The sequence below is a fragment of the Pan troglodytes genome, chromosome 20 (assembly GCF_028858775.2).
Source record: "Pan troglodytes isolate AG18354 chromosome 20, NHGRI_mPanTro3-v2.0_pri, whole genome shotgun sequence".
NCBI classification, from domain to species: domain Eukaryota; kingdom Metazoa; phylum Chordata; class Mammalia; order Primates; family Hominidae; genus Pan; species Pan troglodytes.
In genome coordinates this window covers 23,594,746-23,614,279 of record NC_072418.2, presented here as the reverse complement: position 1 = coordinate 23,614,279, position 19,534 = coordinate 23,594,746, and the positions used below count along the sequence as shown (strand labels likewise).

Here is a 19,534-nt window from a genome sequence, read left to right as displayed (position 1 = left end):
TCGGCTCCCTGTAACAACCACCTCCCAGATTTGAGCCATTTTCCTGCCTCAGCCTCCCGGGTAGCTGGATTACAGGCATGTGTCACCACACGCTGCTTATTTTGTATTTTTAGTAGAGACGGGGTTTCCCCACGGTCGCCAGGCTGGTCCCAAACTCCTGACCTCATGTGATCTGCCTGCCTCGGCCTCCCAAATGGCTGGGATTACAAGCATGAGCCACCATGTCTGACCAATGTGAGATAAATTATTAATTACCTAGAAATAATAATTTAACTATATATATACTTCAAAATATTATGTTCTGCAGAAAAAGTACAGATTTTACCTGTCACATTAAAATATTTATAAAACATTATAGAAGAATAACAATGTGTCAAATACTGTGTCTTTGTGATAATCTTGGTTAAATAGTATCAAAAATATATAGTTTTGGGGCTATTATTGTCATTTAATTTTTTAATCATAACCATAGAAACTTCTGATATTTAACAGCATGGTTTGGACCCAGCACATTGCATGGGAGGAGCCAACGTACTTTAGGATTTTTACTTTAAGCTTGGGGCACCTGGAGTTTCTGGTGCTGATGGTAATGGTACGAAAGACACTCAAAGAGCAGGTGTTGCTTATGGTCCCATGACTGGCCAGTCTGTGAACACAGTAAACTAGTTTGCATGCAAAGTAACAGAAATGTTTTAATCCAAAAGCTGTCATGATCTCCAAATGTTTTTCAGAGAAAATGACCCAAGAGTTGGCTACAGTTTGGTGACTAAAAATAAAAACTGTACACTAAACCTCTCCCACTAAAAAAAATATAAAAAACGAGTGAAAAATTTCTCCAAATTGTAAAATCAATATAGAAAAGACATTATTTTTCTAAATTTTAAATCCACTGAAGTCATTTCATTATTTTGTAACCTTTAACACTCACACTTAAAAATAAAAGATTCTGCAAGGAAATGTAAGTTGTGCTGTAAGTATATCATAGAAAATTAAATTTAAAATTGTTTACTTACCATTAACTCTCTTAAAAATTTAATTTCTGTATTTTCAAGCAAGTTTTATATTTGCCACACTTTGTATAAGAATCTAGTCAGATTTTTCTTTTAAAAACAAAGCTGACTAATTTAATTATCTTACCTGTGGACAGTATTGCACCTTTTATCTTTTTTTTTTTTTTTTTAGACAGAATTTCGCTCTTGTTGCCCAGGCTGAAGTGCAGTGGCCCAGTCTCGGCTCACCGCAACCTCTACTTCCCAGGTTCAAGCGATTCTGCTCCCTCGGCCTTCCGAGTAGCTGGTATTACAGGCGTGCGTCACCACGCGTGGCTAAATTTGTATTTTTAGTAGACACAGGGTTTCACCATGTTGGTCAGGCTGGTCTCAAACTCCTGACCTCAAGTGATCCACCCGCCTCGGCCTACCTCAGTGCTGGGATTACAGGCGTGAGCCACACCTGGCTGCCTTTTATCTTAACTGTTCTGATAAGCAAACTCTCCAGTTAAAACCAATTTTTGTGTGCATTAAAAATACCAACTTCCTCATCAAAATCTACAAAGTACTATGTGAAATGAAATGGCATGAAGACAACAGTAAGAAAACTGTAGCTATAACTCAGAAAAAGAAGGGCTGTGATGCATACATAGTTGGAAAATGCGTAAGACAAACAAATCTGAAGAGAAGTAGAAAATAAAAGAATTTCTCTTTTTTTTTCAGATGGAGTTTCCCTCGTCGCCCAGACTGGAGTGCAATGGTGCAATCTCGCCACACTGCAACCTCCACCTGTCGTGTTCAAGCGATTCTCCTGCCTCAGTCTCCCGAGTAGCTGGGATTACAGGCATGCGCCACCACACCGGGCTAATTTTGTATTTTTTAGTAGAGATGGAGTTTCTCCATGTTGGTCACCTGGTCTCAAACTCCCAACCTCAAGTGATTCGCCCACCTTGGCCTCCCAAAGTGCTGGGATTACAGGCGTGAGCCACCACGCCTGGCTTTTTTTTTTTTTTTTGATATGGAGTCTCGCTCTGTCACCCAGGCTGTAGTGCAATGGCACAATCTTGGCTTACTCCAATCTTCACCTCCGGGTTCAAGCAATTCTCCTGCCTCAGCCTCCCAACTGGGATTACAGGCACCCAACACCATGCCTGGCTATTTTTGTAGTTTATTAGTAGAGACTGGGTTTCACCATATTCATCAGGCTGGTCTCAAACTCCTGACCTCAGGTGATTCATCTGCCTCTGCCAGAATTTCTCTTCAAATTCAACAAGATTCAGTTTTACAGTCTGGAAAAAAAATGTCCTCTCCATATGAACAATCAATCTTCACCACTGATATTTTTCATCTTTGACTTGAAGTTACAAACTAACTTCAGCAGGAATATTTATGATTATGGATAATCTATTACACGGTGAAAACTGTAATATATGTTTGCTACATTTATATATAAAAACATCCTCATGACTAATGAAGCCTCCCTAGTACTTAGCTGAACAAATTGACTCAATAAATATGCTTATGTCAATTATAAAAAGTGAAAGGAACAATCACTAAAGAAAACCTATATATTGTTCTCCCCTTAAAAGAACAAAATGGAGTGCTCTCACTAAATAAAATGTAACTTAATACACTACTTTTGGAATTACATCTAAAGATTATTTTGTGTGCACTAAATTTCATAAAAATTCTTATAATCGCAGACCAGCTCACATAATGAATACTTCATAACATATAAAACAAAAAAAATGTAAGAAACAAAAAAAGTATGGGTCTAGCATGAGTACCAGGCAAGTATATACAGAGAATTTGCTTGGGAAGATTCAGAACTCTAAGTCATACACTGTACAATAATAAATTCAATACAAACTAAAAAGTATACATTTGCTTTCAGCATTTTTTAGGTTTTCAGTTTTATAGTAGTCATCATATTAAAATGATTTTTGTTCCCATATTGTTCTTTCCTTCTGAAAATATGTACAAACTCATACTCACACACACATACTTAACTCCATAATTTTCTTACACCTAAGATTTGTCTTTAGACTAACATGTATTTAACTCTATGTGAATCAAAACTAAAAGTCTGTATATGTTTGCAGGCAGACAGACCACATGTTCAAAGAAAAATATACAGAAAATTTGAAAATATATTTTACTTTTTGAGATGGAGTCTCGCTCTGTTGCCCAGGCTGGAGTGCAGTGGAGTGATCTTGGCTCATTGCAACCTCCACCTCCCAGGTTCAAGCGATTCTCCTGCCTCAGCCTCCTGAGTAGCTGGGATTACAGGCACATGTCACCACGCCTGGCTAATTTTTGTATTTTTAGTAGAGACGGGATTTCTCCATATTGGCCATGCTGGTCTCGAACTGCTGACCTCAAGATCCACTCCCTCGCTCAGCCTGTCAAAGTGCTGGGATTACAGACGTGAGCCACCACACCTGGCATGAGAAAATATTTATTAAGAATTTAGAAATGAATTTCATTTATACTCGTATATAATTTTTATTATGACCATAAAAATAACACTGTGGTAAATAAAAATTTAATTGTACATTTAAAAATATTTTTAAAAAGTGTAGAATTGGATTGTTTGTAAAACAAAGGAGAAATGCTACAGATGATGGATGCCTCACTTAACCCTGTTACTATTATATATTGTATTCTCCTATTAAAATATGCTACAGGCTGGGCGTGGTGGCTCAAGCCTGTAATCCCAGCACTTTGGGAGGCTGAGGCGGGCGGATCACATGAGGTCAGGAGGTCAAGACCAGCTTGGCCAATATGGTGAAACCCCATCTCTACTAGAAATACAAAAATTAGGTGGGCATGGTGGCCGGCACCTGTTATCCCAGCTACTTGGGATGCTGAGGCAGGAGAGTCGCTTGAAACCAGAAGGCAGAGGTTGTAGTGAGCTGAGATCATGCCAATGCACTCCAGCCTGGGCAAAAGAGGGAAACTCAGTCTCAAAAAACAAACAAACAAACAAACAAACAAAGAATCTCTCTTATCTTTGATGTAGTGACAATTAACCCCATGCTTTCACATGTGAATCCAATAGGAATGAAGAAACAGGAAATAATTTCAGAGTTGAATAATGACATTATTCAATTTTCAAAAAATCTGTAATATTTTTCAAGAAATAAAGTATACTTTGAATGTAATTATAACTCTGCAAAAAACCTTCTGATCCTCTTAAAGTTCTATACGAATAACTTTTCTACCAACTTTAGTTTTAGATTTTCTATACTTAGCACTCTGATTTAGTATATCTGAAGTGTCAGTACCTTATATATTTCTACCATAAATTCTCTGATATTTGCATAGACTTAATTATGGATTAAATATTTTACTTTTAGTGCATCTGGAAAAAATATATTCTAGCATAACTGTTGATTTCTAAGCTGTAGTTTTTGAAAAATTGTTTTTCCAAATTTATTTGCACAATTTTTCAATATAAATTCCCTGATGTTGAACAAAGTTTGATCAACTGCTTCAGAGTTTTCCTCTAGAAGAAAATGTCTACAAAAAGATCTGTGATACAAGTAAAGGCACTACAACCCTCTTTATATTTGTGATGTTCAATTTCAAAATAAATACTCTTCACTAAAAAAGCTTATATTTTCTGAAAGATCTTTTGACAGTAATTGCACTTATAATGCTTTTATTAAGCAGGAACTCTCTGGTGTTGAGTAAAATGTGAGCAGATAATGATGGCTTTTTCACAGTCTTTATATTTGTATAATTTATCTCAAGTATAAATGCTTTCCTAGCAATAAAGTGTGAGCATTAAGTTTTGCCATATTGTTCACACATGTAGGCGTTTTCTCCAGTATGAATTATCTTACCTACAATCAAGTGTGACAACCATTTAAAGGCTTTATCTCACTCTTCAGATTTCTAGGATTTCTCACCAGTATAATTACTTTTATGGTTAGAAGAGTTTGAGGCGTTGTCAAAAGTAGTCACATCTTTCTGATTTGTAGAGTTTCTCTCCAGTATAAATTATCTTATGTCTGTTAAGAATTGAGGGCTTCTTAAAGGCTTTGCCATGTTTTTCACACTTGTGGGGTTTTTGTACAGTATAAATTTTTTTTTGAGACGGAGTCTCACTCTGTTGCCAAACTGGAGTGCAGTGGTACAATCTTGGCTCACTGCAACTTCCACCTCCCAGGTTCAAGTGATTATCCTGCCTAAGCCTCCCGAGTAGATGGGAATACAGGCACGTGCCACCACACCCAGATAATTTTTGTATTTTTAGTAGAGACAGGGTTTCACCATGTTGGCCAGGATGGTCTCGATCTCTTGACCTGGTGATCCACCCGCCTCAGCCTCCCAAAATGCTGGGAGGCATTTTGCATAAGCCACTGCACCCGGCCAATATTTAATGCTTAGTAAGAGTTGAGGACTGCTTAAAGGCTTTCCCACATTCTTGACATTTGTAGAGTTTCTCTCCAGTATGAATTATTTTGTTTAATAAGGTTTGAGGAGTGGTTAAATGTATTGTCACATTCTTCACAGTTGTAGGGTTTCTGTCTAGTATGAATTTTCCTATGTTTAGTAAGAGTTGAGGATTGGTTAAAGGCTTTACCACATTCTTCACATTTGTAAGATTTCTCTCCTGTATGAATTATCTTATGTTTAGTAAGATTTGAGGATCGGTTAAAAGCTTTGCCACATTCTTCACATTTGTAGGGTTTCTCTCCAGTGTGAATTCTCTTATGTGTAGTAAGGATTGATGATTGGCTAAAAGCTTTGCCACATTCTTCACATTTGTAAGGTTTCTCTCCAGTATGAATTATCTTATGTGCAGTAAGTTGTGGGGACCGGTTAAAAGCTTTGCCACATTCTTCACATTTGTAGGGTTTCTCTCCAGTATGAATCATCTTATGTGTAGTAAGGTTTGAGGACTCATTAAAGGCTTTGCCACACACTTCACATTTGTAGGGTTTCTCTCCAGTATGAATTCTTTTATGTTTAGTAAGGGTTGAGGACCAATTAAAGCCTTTGCCACATTCTTCACATTTGTAAGATTTTTCTCCAGTATGAATTATCTTATGTTTAGTAAGGTATGAGAATCGATTAAAAGCTTTGTCACATTCCTCACATTTGTAGGGTTTCTCTCCAGCATGAATGAACTTATGTGTAGTAAGGGTTGAAGACTGGTTAAAAGCTTTGCCACATTCTTCACATTTGTAGGGTTTCTCTCCAGTATGAATTATCTTATGTGTAGTAAGGTGTGAGGACCGGTTGAAGGCTTTGCCACATTCTTCACATCTATATGGTTTCTCCCCAGTATGAATTATCTTATGTGTAGTAAGGGTTGAGGACTGCTTAAAAGCTTTGCCACATTCTTCACATTTGAAGGGTTTCTCTCCAGTATGAATTCTCTTGTGTCTAGTAAGGGTTGAGAACCATTTAAAAGCTTTGCCACATTCTTCACATTGGTAAGAATTCTCTCTAATATGAATTCTTTTATGTTGACTTAGGTGTAAAAGCATGCAAAATGATTTGCCACATTTTTTACATTTGAAAGGTTTCTTTCCAGTATGTCTTGTCTTATGTCTATTTGCATTTAAGAATTTATGAAAGACTTTCACATATTTATCACATGAAAATATTTTGCTCTGGGTGGTTGTCAAACACTGGTTTAGTTCATTATAACCTTCTTTGTGCACCTTATACTCATCTACACTTGCGGAGCCTTTTCTTAACTGTAAATTCTCATGTTCACATTTGCCATGTCTTCTCAGTATTACTTGTTGAAAAGAATCTTTTATGTCTTGCTCTGGCCAAAGGTCTTTGGTAAAATAAGAACACATAGCTGAAAGAAATACAAACAACAAATTATTCAACTTACTAGACTGATAAACATACTTTACAAATCTAACCTATATTATACAAACTATATAAACAAGATGCCATAAAAAAATACCATAGGCCCTAAATCCTTCACAGACATATAAATCTAATAAAAATATACTGACCAAAATATATTTGAGGACAACTTATAAACAAGTGTGTAAAGTTCCCCAGGTGAGTACACAGATGTGTACACAGGAATGCAAAGACACAGAAGAAAAAGAAAAGTCTGTTACATTTACCCAACACAGTTCTTCCTACTCAACAATACAACATAGTGCCTTTCAAAGTAAATTGCTAACTTTTCGTTTCTTTTTTAATAAACAAGTAAAACACTGGCACATACATCTATATTACTTGCTTCTAGGGGCCTTTCCAGAAACTGGTCTCCCATAACATAGAGTGCTGAAAGAAATGGTGGTATATTTTGGAGTTACAGTTTATTTCTGCTGAGACCAAAGGTAAATGTTACAGCAACAGAGAGACTGCAGTACCACAGACAGGGAACAGATACAGCAAATGATTGCTGATTAAGATGAAACAGAAACTCCTTTAACTAAAAAATAAACACAAAATTTTAGACAAGACACATTCAAAGAACATGTTTGAGAGTCTCACAGGATCTCAAACCAAGATAATTGTTTTCAGACTATGCCAGGACAAAGCTACATTATAAACAATGTGACAGGTAGCTATATTTAATGTCCAAATATTAATCAAAGATTACAATGAATACAAAATAGGGCAAAATCGTTCCACCAAAATTATAAGATTTTCAGAAAGAAACCATAAAAAAGATGTATACATTAATTTTAAAAATTTAAAATAAATTGAATACTCAATGAGTAAAATAAGGACACAGACAACTATAGAAAATCAGAAAAAATGAGAATAACAAAAATATTTAAAATATCCAAAAAACAGAAATTATAAAGGAAAATATAACTAAAAAATTCTGAAAGAAAAAATAATGTCAAAATGAAGAAGCTCAACAAACACACTAGGATACACACAAAGATATTTATAACAAACACATATATAAGCACAATTTCAAAAGTCACAGACAAGAAGAGAATGGAGCTGCAAGATAAAAACGACATGTCATTTACAAGCATAGTCTTATGAGATAGCTGGTGAACTGTCAACAAAAACTTTGCAGGCCAGAAGGAAACTGTGTGATATAGTCAAAGTCCTGAAAAAAAATAGCTAACAAGTGAGAATAACACCATCAGCATATCTGTCCTTCCAAGTAAAAAGAAAAAAAACCTTTAAAAATAACCAAATACTGAAAAAGTACATTGGCTTTTCATATGCCTTACGTATAAAAGGTGCTGAAAATCGTTGCTGCTACTGAAAATAACATGATTCAACAAAACAACACATCATATAAAAGACATTATTCTCTGGGGAAAAAAATGCACATACACAAAAATGGAATTTCTTAGCATTATAATAATAGTGCAAAAAATATTAATTATTCTCTAAAATTTGAAAGGTACAAGAATAGAAATCATTATAAACATTTGTTAGCGAATATACAACATAAAATACACAATTAGCAACATCAATGACAAATTTGAAGGCAGATTGAGAAAAAATTTTTGAATGCAACTGAAGTTCTTTTTTTTTTTTTTTGATATGGAGTCTCACTCTGTCACCAGGCTGGATGGTGCAATCTTAGCTCACGGCAACATCCGCCTCCTGGGTTCGAGTGATTCTCTTGCCTCAGCCTCCCGAGTAACTGGGACTACAGGTGTGCACCACCATGCCCAGCTAATTTTTGTATTTTTAGTAGAGATAGGGTTTCACCATATTGGCCAGGGTGGTCTCGATCTCTTGACCTTGTGATCTGCCTGCCTCGGCCTCCCAAAGTGCTGGGATATAGGTGTGAGCCACTACACCCGGCCTGAAGTTCATTTTTTACCAGATTAAAATACATTGTTGTATCTTTTAGAGGTTTTACATAATCCCCAAGGTAACCCCAAGAATACATTTGCGTAAGTACACACAACAAATGAGAAAGAAGTAAAAGCATACCAAGATAAGTACAACAAAGACACAAAGACAGAAAAAGAGAAAATGAGGAACAAAGATACAAGAAGCAAATAAAACAATTAACAAAATAACAATAGTAAGTCTGCATAAGTGGAGAAAAATAAAATTCTTTTCAGACAAGCAAATGCTGAGGGAGCACATCACCGCCAGGCCTGCCTTGCTAGAGCTCCTGAAAGAAGCACTAAGGTTAAGAAGAAAAAACCATTACCAGCCATTGCAAAAACACACTGAAGTACAAAGATCAATTATGCTATAAAACAACTACATCAACAACTCTGCAAAATAAGCAGCTAGCACCACTTGGACAGAATCAAAATCACACATAAAAATACTAACCTTAAATGTAATAGGCTGAATACCTCAACTGAAAGACACAGAAGGGCAAGCTGGATAAAGAGTCATGACACAGTTTGGGACCAGCCTGACCAACATAGTGAAACCCCATCTCTACTAAAAATACAAAAAATTAGCTGGGTGTGGTGGTGGGCGCCTGTAATCCCAGCTACTCAAAATCCCACAACTACAACGAAACTGAACAACCTACTCCTGAATGAATTTCCTGAATGAACAACTTGCTCCTCTTTATTTCTGGGTAAATAATACAACTAAATCAGAAATCAAAAAATTATTTGAAACCAATGAGAATGAAGAGACAATGTAGCCGGGCGTGGTGGCTCACACATGTAATCCCAGCACTTTGGGAGGCTGAGGCGGACAGATCACCTGAGGTCGGGAGTTCGAGACCAGCCTGACCAATATGGTGAAACCCCGTCTCTACTAAAAATATAAAAATTAGCCTTGCTTGGTGGCCGGCACCTGTAGTCCCAGCTACATGGGAAGCTGAGGCAGGAGAATTGCTTGAACCTGGGAGGCGGAGGTTGCAGTGAGCTGAGATCACACCACTACACTCCAGCCTGGGAGTCAGAGCGAGACTCCGTCTCAAAAAAAAAAAAAAAAAAAGATAATGTACCAGAATCTCTGGAACACAGCTAAAGCAGTGTTAAGAGGGAAATTTATAGCACTAAGTACTCACATCAAAAAGCTAGAAAGATCTTAAATGGACACCCTAACATCATAACTAAAAGAACGAGAAAACCAAGAGCAAACAAAACTTCAAGCTAGCAGAAGACAAGAAATAACCAGATTCAGAGTGGAAGTGAACGACATAAAGACCCAAAAAACCCTTCAAAAAAACTCAATGAATCCAGGAGCTGTTTTTTTTGACAAAATTAATAAAATAGACTGCTAGCTAGACTAATAAAACAAGAGAGAAAAATGCAATAAACAATAAAAAATGATAAAGGGGCTATCATCACTGACCCCACAGAAATAAAAACAATGTTCGGAAAATACTATAAACACCTCTGTGCACATAAACTGGAACATCTAGAAGAAATGGATAAATTCCTGGACACATCCATCCTTTCAAGACTGAACCAGGAAGAAGTTGAATCGCTGCATAGACCAATGACAAGTTCTGAAATTGAGGTGGGAACAGCCTACCAACAAAAAAAGTCCAGGATCAGATAAATTTATAGCTGAATTCTACCAGAGGCACAAAGAGGATCTGGTACCATTTCTTCTGAAACTATTCCAAATGATGGAAAAGGAGGGGCCTCTCCTTAACTCATTCTATGAGGCCAGCATCATCCTGATATCAAGACCTGGCAGAGATATAACAAAATAAAACAACAACAACAACACACACACATACACACACACACACACACACACACACACACACACACACACAAACCTTCAAGTCAATATTCCTGATAAACATCAATGCAAAAATTCTCAATAAAATGCTGGCAAACTGAATCCAGCAGCACGTCAAAAAGCTTTATTCCCAGGATGCAAGGCTGGTTCAACATACAAAAATTGACGTAATTCAAGTCAGCTTTATTCCCGGGATGGAAGGCTGGTTCAGCATACAAAAATCGATGTAATTCATCACATAAACAGATCTAAAGACAAAAACTACATGATTATCTCAAAAATGCGGAAAAGGCCTTCGATCAAATTCAACATCCCTTCATGTTAAAAACTCTCAATAAACAAGGTATTCATGAAACATACATCAAAATAATAAGATCTATGACAAACCCATAGCCAATATAAAAGGGCAAAAGCTGGAAGCATTCCCCTTGAAAACTGGCACTAGACAAGGATGCCCTCTCCCACCACTCCTATTTAACATAGTATTGGAAGTTCTGGCCAGAGAAATCAGGCGAGAGAAATAAATAAGTGATATTCAAATAGGAAGTCAAACTGTCTCTGTTTGTAGATGACATGATCCTAGATCTAGAAAGCCCCATTGTCTCAGCCCAAAAGCTTCTTCATCTAATAAGCAACTTCAGCAAAGTCTCAGGATACAAAATCAATGTGCCAAAATCACAAACATTTCAATACACCAACAATAAACAAACAGAGAGCGAAATCATGAATAAACTCCCATTCACAATTGCTACAAAGAGAACAAAGTACCAAGGAGTAAATCTAACAAGGGAAGTGAAGGACCTCTTCAAGGAGAACTACAAACCACTGCCCAAGAAAATCAGAGAGGACACAAACAAATAAAAAAGATAGAAAGAATATTGTAAAAATGGCCATACTGCTCAAAGTAATTTATAGATTCCATGCTATTCTGACTACACTACCACTAACATTCTTCACAGAATTAGAAAAAAAAAATTTAAAACTCATATGAAAACCCAAAAGACCCCATCTAGCCAAGATAATTCTTTTTGTTTTTTGAGACAGAGTCTCGCTCTGTCACCCAGGCAGGAGTGCAATGGCATGATCTCAGCTCATTGCAACCTCCGCCTCCCAGGTTCAAGCGATTCTCCTGCCTCAGCCTCCCAAGTAGCTGGGATTACAGGAATGTGTCACCATGCCAGGCTAATTTTTTGTATTTTTAGTAGAGACAGGGTTTCACTATGTTAGCCAGGCTTTTCTCAAACTCCTGACCTCAAGTGATCCACCCGCCTCGGCCTCCCAAAATGCTGAGATGACAGGCGTGAGCCACTGTGCCTGGCCTAGTCAAGAGAATTCTAAGCAAAAAGAACAAAGCTGGAGGCATCATGATATCCAACTTCAAACTATACTACAAAGCTGTAGTAACCAAAGCTGCCTAGTACTGTTATAAAAACATACATATAGACCAATGGAATAGAATAGAGAACTGAGAAATAAGATTGCATATCTACAACCATTTGATCTTTGAAAACCCTGACAAAAACAAGAAATGGAAAAGGATTCCCTTTTAATAAATGGTGCTGGGAGAACTGGCTAGCCATATGCAGAAAATTGAAATTGGACCTCTTTCTTATGCCTATAAAAAATTAACTCAAGATGAATTAAAGACTTAAATGTGAAACCCAAAACTACAAGAACCCCTGAAGAAAATCTAGGCAATACCACTCAGGACATAGGCATGGGCAAAGATTTCATGATGAAAACGTCAAAAGCAACTGCAAGAAAAGCAAACATTGACAAATGGGATCTAATTAAACTAAAGAGCTACTGCACAGCAAAAGTAATTATCACCAGGTGTGGTGGCTCACGCCTGTAACCACAGTGCTTTGGGAGGCCAAAGGGGGTAGATGAGGATGGGGTCAGGAGTTCAAGACCAGCCTGGCTAAGATGGTGAAACCCCATCTCTACTAAAAATACAAAAATTAGCCGGGCATGGTGGCAGGCGCCTGTAATCCCAGCTACTCTGGAAGCTGAGGCAGAGAATTGCTTGAACCCGGGAGGTGGAGGTTGCAGTGAGCCAAGACCGTGCCACTGCACTCCAGCCTGGGTGACAGAGCAGAACTCTGTCTGAAAAAATAAAATAAAATAAAATAAAATAAATTATCATCAGAGTGAACAGACGATCTACAGAATGGGAGAACATTTTTGCAATCTATCCATCTGACTAAGGTTAATATCCAGAGTCTACAAAGAATTTAAACAAATTTACAAGAATTAAACAACCCCATTAAAAAGTGAACAAAGGCCGGGCACAGTGGCTCACGGCTATAACCCCAGCACTTTGGGAGGCCGAGGTGGGAGGATCGCCTGAGACTGGGAGTTTGAGACCAGCTCTGACCAACATGGAGAAACCCCACCTCTACCAAAAATACAAAAAATTAGCCAGGCATGGCGGCACATGCCTGTAATGCCAGCTACTCAGGAGGCTGAGGCAGAAGAATCACTTGATCTTGGGAGGCGGAGGTGGCAGTGAGCTGAGTTTGCACCATTGCATTCCAGCCTGGGCAACAAGAGCAAAACTCAGTCTCAAAAAAAAAAAAAAAAAAAAGTGAGCAAAGAACAAGAAGAAACATTTCTCAAAAGAAGACATTTATGTGGAGCTCAACATCAGTGATCATTAAAGAAATGGAAATCAAAACCACAATGAGGTACCATCTCACCCCAGTCAGAAAGGTGATTATTAAAAAATCAAGAAATAACAGATGGTGGGGAGGCTATGGAGAAATAGAAATACTGTTGCACTTTTAGTGGGAATGTAAATTAGTTCAACCATTGTGAAAGCCAGTATGGCGATTCCTCAAAGACCTAGAACCAGATATACTATTGGACCCAACAATCCCATTACTGGGTATATACCCAAAGGAATATAAATCATTCTATTATGAAGATACCTGGATGTGTATCTTCACTGCAGCAACATTCACAATAGCAAAGACATGGCATCAACCCAAATGCCCATCTATGACAGACTGGATAAAGAAAATGTGGTACATATGCACCATAGACTAATATGCAGCCATGAAAAGGAACAAGATTATGTACTTTGCAAAGACAGAGATGGAGCTGGAAGCCATTATTTTCAGCAAACTAATACAAGAACAGAAAACCAAACACCATATGTTCTCACTTATAAGTGGGAGTTGAACAATAAGAACACATGGACATATGGAGGGAAACAACACACACTGGGGTCTGTCACGGGGAGGGAGAGAATCAGGATAAATAGCTAATGCATGCAGGGCTTAACACCGAGGTGAGGGGTTAATAGGTGCAGCAAACCACCACAGCACACATTTACTTATGTAACAAACCTGCACATCCTGCACATGTATCCTGGAACATAAAATTAAATTAAATTAAACTTAAAAAAAGAACAACAATAAAACTGGTAATAGTAACTTTATATCTTTAAGCAGTCATTTTAAAAATAAGTTAGTTAAATCACTTAATAAAAATAATGTAATCTCAGAACTTTGGGAGGCCAAGGGAGCTGATCACTTTAACTCAGGAGTTTGAGACCAACCTAGACAACAGGGCACAAAACTGTCTCTACAGAAAAAAGTACAAAAAACTATCTCGGTTTGGGATGGCAAACATTTGCAACCCAGTTACTCAAGAAACTGAAATGAGATCATCTGAGTTTGGGAGGTTGAGGCTGCAGTGAGTCGTGATCATGCCACTGCAAACCAGCCTGGATGACAGAGTGAGACTTTATCTCAAAAATAAATACATTGGCCAGGCGCAGCGGCTCATGCCTGTAATCCCAGCACTTTGGGAGACCAAGGCGGGCAGATCACAAGGTCAGATTGGGACCAGCCTGACCAACATGGTGAAACCCCGTCTCTACTAAAAATACAAAAATTAGCCACCACGCCTGTACTCCCAGCTACTTGGGAGGCTGAGGAAGGAATATCGCTTGAATCTAGGAGGTGGAGGTTGCAGTGAGCAGAGATCGATGCCATTGCTCTCCAGCCTGGGTGACAGAGCGAGATGCCATCTCAAAAAAATAAAAATAAAAATACATACATAAATACATACATACATACATTTATAAAAAGAAAAAGAAATAAGATGCCTTAGTAGCTTAAGTTAAAAAGTATACAATTTGCTATCTATAAGAGAGGCATTTTAGCATTGAGTCAAATAGGTTGAAAGTAACAGAACTGAAAAAATCTATATTCCATGCAAAGAGTAACCACAATTGGGTGAGGTGGTAATAATTATATTGTATATAATATGCTTGTATATAACAGCATAGGACATATGCTTGTATGTAACAGCATAGGATAAACACGATATTATATAACGGTCAAATGAGTCAATTTACCAGGAATCTGTAACTATCATATCTATTTATATGTATACATACATATGACATAAGGGCTCCAAAATATATAAAGCAAACGTTGACAAACGTGAAGGAAGAAATACATAGCAACATAATTGTGGAGATCAAGACATCATTTGCAATAATAAATAGAAAATTCAGATAAAATATCAATAAGAAAACAGAAAACAGGCATTATAGACTGTATTAACTATTTTGCAGATAGAGGAATACCTGAGTGTGTAACTTACAAAGAAAGAAGGTTTATTTGGCTCACAGTTCAGCAGACTGTACAAGAAGGATGTAACAGCATCTGCTTCCGGTGAGGGTCTCAGGAAACTTACAATCATGGTGGAAGACAAAGAGTAATTTTGGCGCCTGTAATCCCAGCTACTCAGGAGGCTGAGGCAGGAGAATCGCTTGAACCCAGGAGGCAGAGGTTGCAGTGAGCCGAGATTGCGCCATTGCACTCCAGCCTGGGTGAGAGAGTGAGACTCCCAAAAAAAAAAAAAAAAAAAGAAAAAATAATTGAACTAAATTTTCATCAAAAAAGATATTCAAATGGGAAAAACCATTTGAAAAGAAAAGCAAAATTAATGATTTGTAGAGAAACTCATAAAAATAAAAATGAGGCCAGGTGTGGTGGCTCACGCATGTAATCCCAGCACCTTGGCAGGCCGAGGTGGATGGATCATCTGAGGTCAGGAGTTCAAGACCAGCCTGGCCAACACTGTGAAAGCCCCATCTCTACTAAAAATATAAAAATTAGCCTGGCATGGTGGCGGGCACCTGTAACCTCAGCTACTCAGGAGGCTGAGGCAGGAGAATTTATGGAACCCAGGAGGCGGAGGTTGCAGTGAGCCATCGTGCCATTGCCTGGGTGACAACAGCAGGCCTGGATGACAACAGCAAGACTCCATCTCAAAAAATAAAAAATAATAAATAAATAAAATCTCATTACAATGGCCACTATACTATATGTTTAAAAATATACATGTTTTTTAAAACACAAAATCTGTTGATGATACAATGAAAATAAAGCCTATGCTGATTGTTGGTAGAAAAGAAGGAAGCAGCCATTATTTAAAAATGTTATACATGCTTCTTAAATAATTAACAATGGAATTATCAAATACAGCAATCCCACTCTTACGAAGCTATATCCAAACTATCCAACACAGGACCTAGAAGACATATTTGAACATCCATGTTTATTGTACCCTTACTCACAAAAGCCAAAAGGCAGAAGCAACCCAGGTGTCTCTTAAGTTATAAACACATCAAAAATGTAACATATATATTCAATGAAATATCACAGAAATCAAAGATCAAATGTTTTCATAATTAAATCAAATATTATCAAAGAAATCTTGTCACATTTTAAGATAAACTTTGAAAATATTATGTCACTTGAAATAAGCCAGAAACAAAATGATGAATACTATATAATTCTACTTATATGAGATAGCTTAAGTAGTCACACTCATAAAAACAAAGTGGAAGGGTGTTTGTCAAGCACTGGGGAGAGGGTAAAATGGCATCTTGTCACTTAAATGGATATTGGGTTTTAGTTTCACAACATGTAAAATTTCTAGAAGTCTTTTGCATAACAATGTGAATATATTTAACATCCCTGAAATGTATAGCTTCTTTTTAAGACAGGGTCCACTTTGTCACCCAAGCTAAAGTGCAGCGGCACAATTATGTCTCACTTCAGCCTCAAACTCCTAGGCTCAAGTAATCCTCCCTAAATCTCCCATATAGCGGGGTCCACAGGTGCACAACACTATGCCTAGATATTTTTAAAAATTTTTATAGAGAGGAAATCTCCATATGTTGCCCAGGCTAGTCTCAAACTTTGGGGCTCAAATGATACTGCTGTGTTGGCTTCCCAAAATCCAGGGATTACAAACGTGAGCCACCACCATGTCTGGCCCTGAAATGTGCACTTAAATAGATTTAAGATGCTAAATTTTATGTTATGTGTTTTTATTGTTTCTTTTTCTTTCTTTTTTTTTTTTTTTGAGATGGAATCTCACTCTCTCACCCAGGCTGGAGTGTGGTGGCATGATCTCAGCTCACTGCAACCTCTGTCTCCTGGGTTTAAGTGACTCTCCTGCCTCAGTCTCCTCTATAGCTCAAATTACAGGCATACACCACCATGTCTGGCTAATTTTGTATTTTAGTAGAGACAGGGTTTCACCATATTGGCCAGGCTGGTCTGGAGCTCCTGACCCTAAGTGATCTGCCTGCCTCTGCCTCCCAAAGTGCTGGGATTATAGGCATGAGCCACCGTGACTGGCCTGTTATGTGTTTTTACAACAATTAATTTTTCTAAAGGAAAAACAGAAAAAAATACAGAATTATAAATCTTCTCAAAATATCCTTCAAATCACAAAAATGTTTTTCTCACACAAAGAAAATATATATTCAGGCCAGGTGCGGTGGCTCATGCCTGTAATCCCAGAACTTTGGGAGGCCAAGGCAGGTGGATCACGAGGTCAGGAGATTGAGACCATCCTGGCTAACACGGTGAAATCCCGTCTCTACTAAAAATACAAAAAATTAGCCGGGCATGGTGGCAGATGCCTGTAGTCCCAGCAACCCAGGAGGCTGAGGCAGGAGAATCACTTGAACCCGGGAGGTGGAGGTTGCCGTGAGCGGAGACTGTGCCACTGCACACCAGCCTGGGCGAAAAGGCGAGACTCTGTCTAAAAAAAAAAAAAAAAAAAAAAATATATATATATATATATATATATATATATATTCATCATTAGAAACATGGTGAAAATAAGACATAATGAAAATATTTTCATGACTACTCACTTAGACAAGATAAAACAGCCACTGAAAATCAGCTAAGAAAGAATATATATGAGATAAGTCATAACCAATATTGGGGTCATATTTATAAACACACACACATATATAATCTGATCGTGATAGACGTATGGCTGACTTATCTCTTAATTACACCTCACATTGACTTAAAGTATACAAACAGAATTGCAAATTGGCTAAAATTATATAAGAAAAACTAAAAAACACAACAAGCTGATGTTAAGAAACCTATACTGAAAAAACGCTAATAAGAAACTGCGTAATAAGAGACATGTTTACTCATAAAATCTGGTATGCAACATTAAAGTACCATTAAAAAAGAATTGTCTAGATAACTACAATAGTTGACTGTGTACTCAGGGAAGGCAGGTATTTTGAATTATTGGCACGCACTGTATGGCAGTAAAATTTCACAGAATATGCAGTATAATTATAAATAGAATAGTCTAATAAGAAACTTTTTAAATAAGCATGTAAAAAATATGATAAATTTTACGTTTTAAATATATGCTATTCTTACACAAAATTGAGACCACTGTAATTCAACTTTAGAAGCAAAGAATAGCATTACATTGCTAAATTTAAACGTATATTTTGCAAAATAGGGTTACAGCCTCTGATATGTAAAACAAATATTTAGAAATAAATTATGTTGGGCCGGGCACAATGGCTCACGCCTGTAATCCCAGCAATTTGGGAGGCCGAGGCAGGTGGATCACAAGGTCAGGAGTTCGAGACCAGCCTGGCCAATATGGTGAAACCCTATCTCTACTAAAAATACAAAAAAGTAACTACATGTGGTGGCACACGCCTGTAGTCCCAGCTATTCAGGAGGCTGAGGCAGCAGAATAGCTATAACCTGGGAGGTGCAGGTTGCAGTGAGCTGAGATCATGCCACTGCACTCCAGCCTGGGTGACAGATTGACACTCCATCTCATAAAGAAAGAAAAGAAAAGAAAAGAAAAAAAAAAGAAAAGAAAAGAAAAGAAAAGAAATTATGTTATCATTTAGATATATGCTGAAGAAAGTGGGTGAAAATCCTATAATTCCTTTTTACCTGCAGCAAACTTAAATTTATAAGTAACCATTTTAGTAATATGGAGTGCCTACCAATTATCTAATTTACTTCAGGCATAACATGTAAATTCTAGCATATTGTCCTAAATGTCTGAATCTAAAATGACAGAGAAGTTTGAAATGGAAAATAGAAAGTAAAAATGTATAGAAAGAGTAACATCAGTGACATAAAAAAATAGAAGGTGCTCTATTTGATTATCCTCGCCACAACAAAAAAATTATTCAGTCATCCCTGACAAAAAATGCCTTCATGAGACAGCCAGCCATCATGGCTCACATATTTAATGGCAGCTACATGGTACATTGAGGTTGGAGAATTGCTGCAGGCCTGGATTCCCAAACCAGCCCAGATGATAAACAAGATCCCATCCCCAAAGTAAGTGCCTTTAAGAGAGCTTTGAGATGCAGGGAGGGAGTTGTGAAACTCTGCTAAAGCCCAAGATTGAGGAGTGTTTTTTCAGAGGACAGGCACTTATTCATGTGGGAAATTACAGGACCCTTGGTTTTGGCTACAGATCAAGAAATGGCCCACCCAACTTGGTCCAACAGAGAATTCTGAAGTTAACTCTGTAACCATCCCAAACTCCTCCCAGTTACAGTCTAGGAAAGGTCCTGCCCTTCCAGA

The 19,534-nt window shown here is 37.5% G+C and overlaps 1 protein-coding gene and 1 pseudogene across 1 annotated transcript in view; both read right to left on the bottom strand.

Annotated features, from left to right (window-relative positions):
- PANTROV1R-PS267 (vomeronasal 1 receptor panTroV1R-ps267 pseudogene) lies at window positions 342–897 on the bottom strand (annotated as a pseudogene).
- The window catches only part of LOC129135340 (zinc finger protein 85-like), a 105,362-nt gene continuing 87,832 nt past the window's right edge, over window positions 2,005–19,534 (bottom strand). Inside the window, 5 exon segments of the mRNA XM_063801449.1 lie at window positions 2,005–3,430; window positions 4,838–5,085; window positions 5,377–5,461; window positions 5,463–6,554; window positions 14,462–14,481. Coding sequence (XP_063657519.1) covers window positions 4,945–5,085; window positions 5,377–5,461; window positions 5,463–6,554; window positions 14,462–14,481 — 1,338 coding nt within the window. The 3' untranslated portion in view covers window positions 2,005–3,430; window positions 4,838–4,944.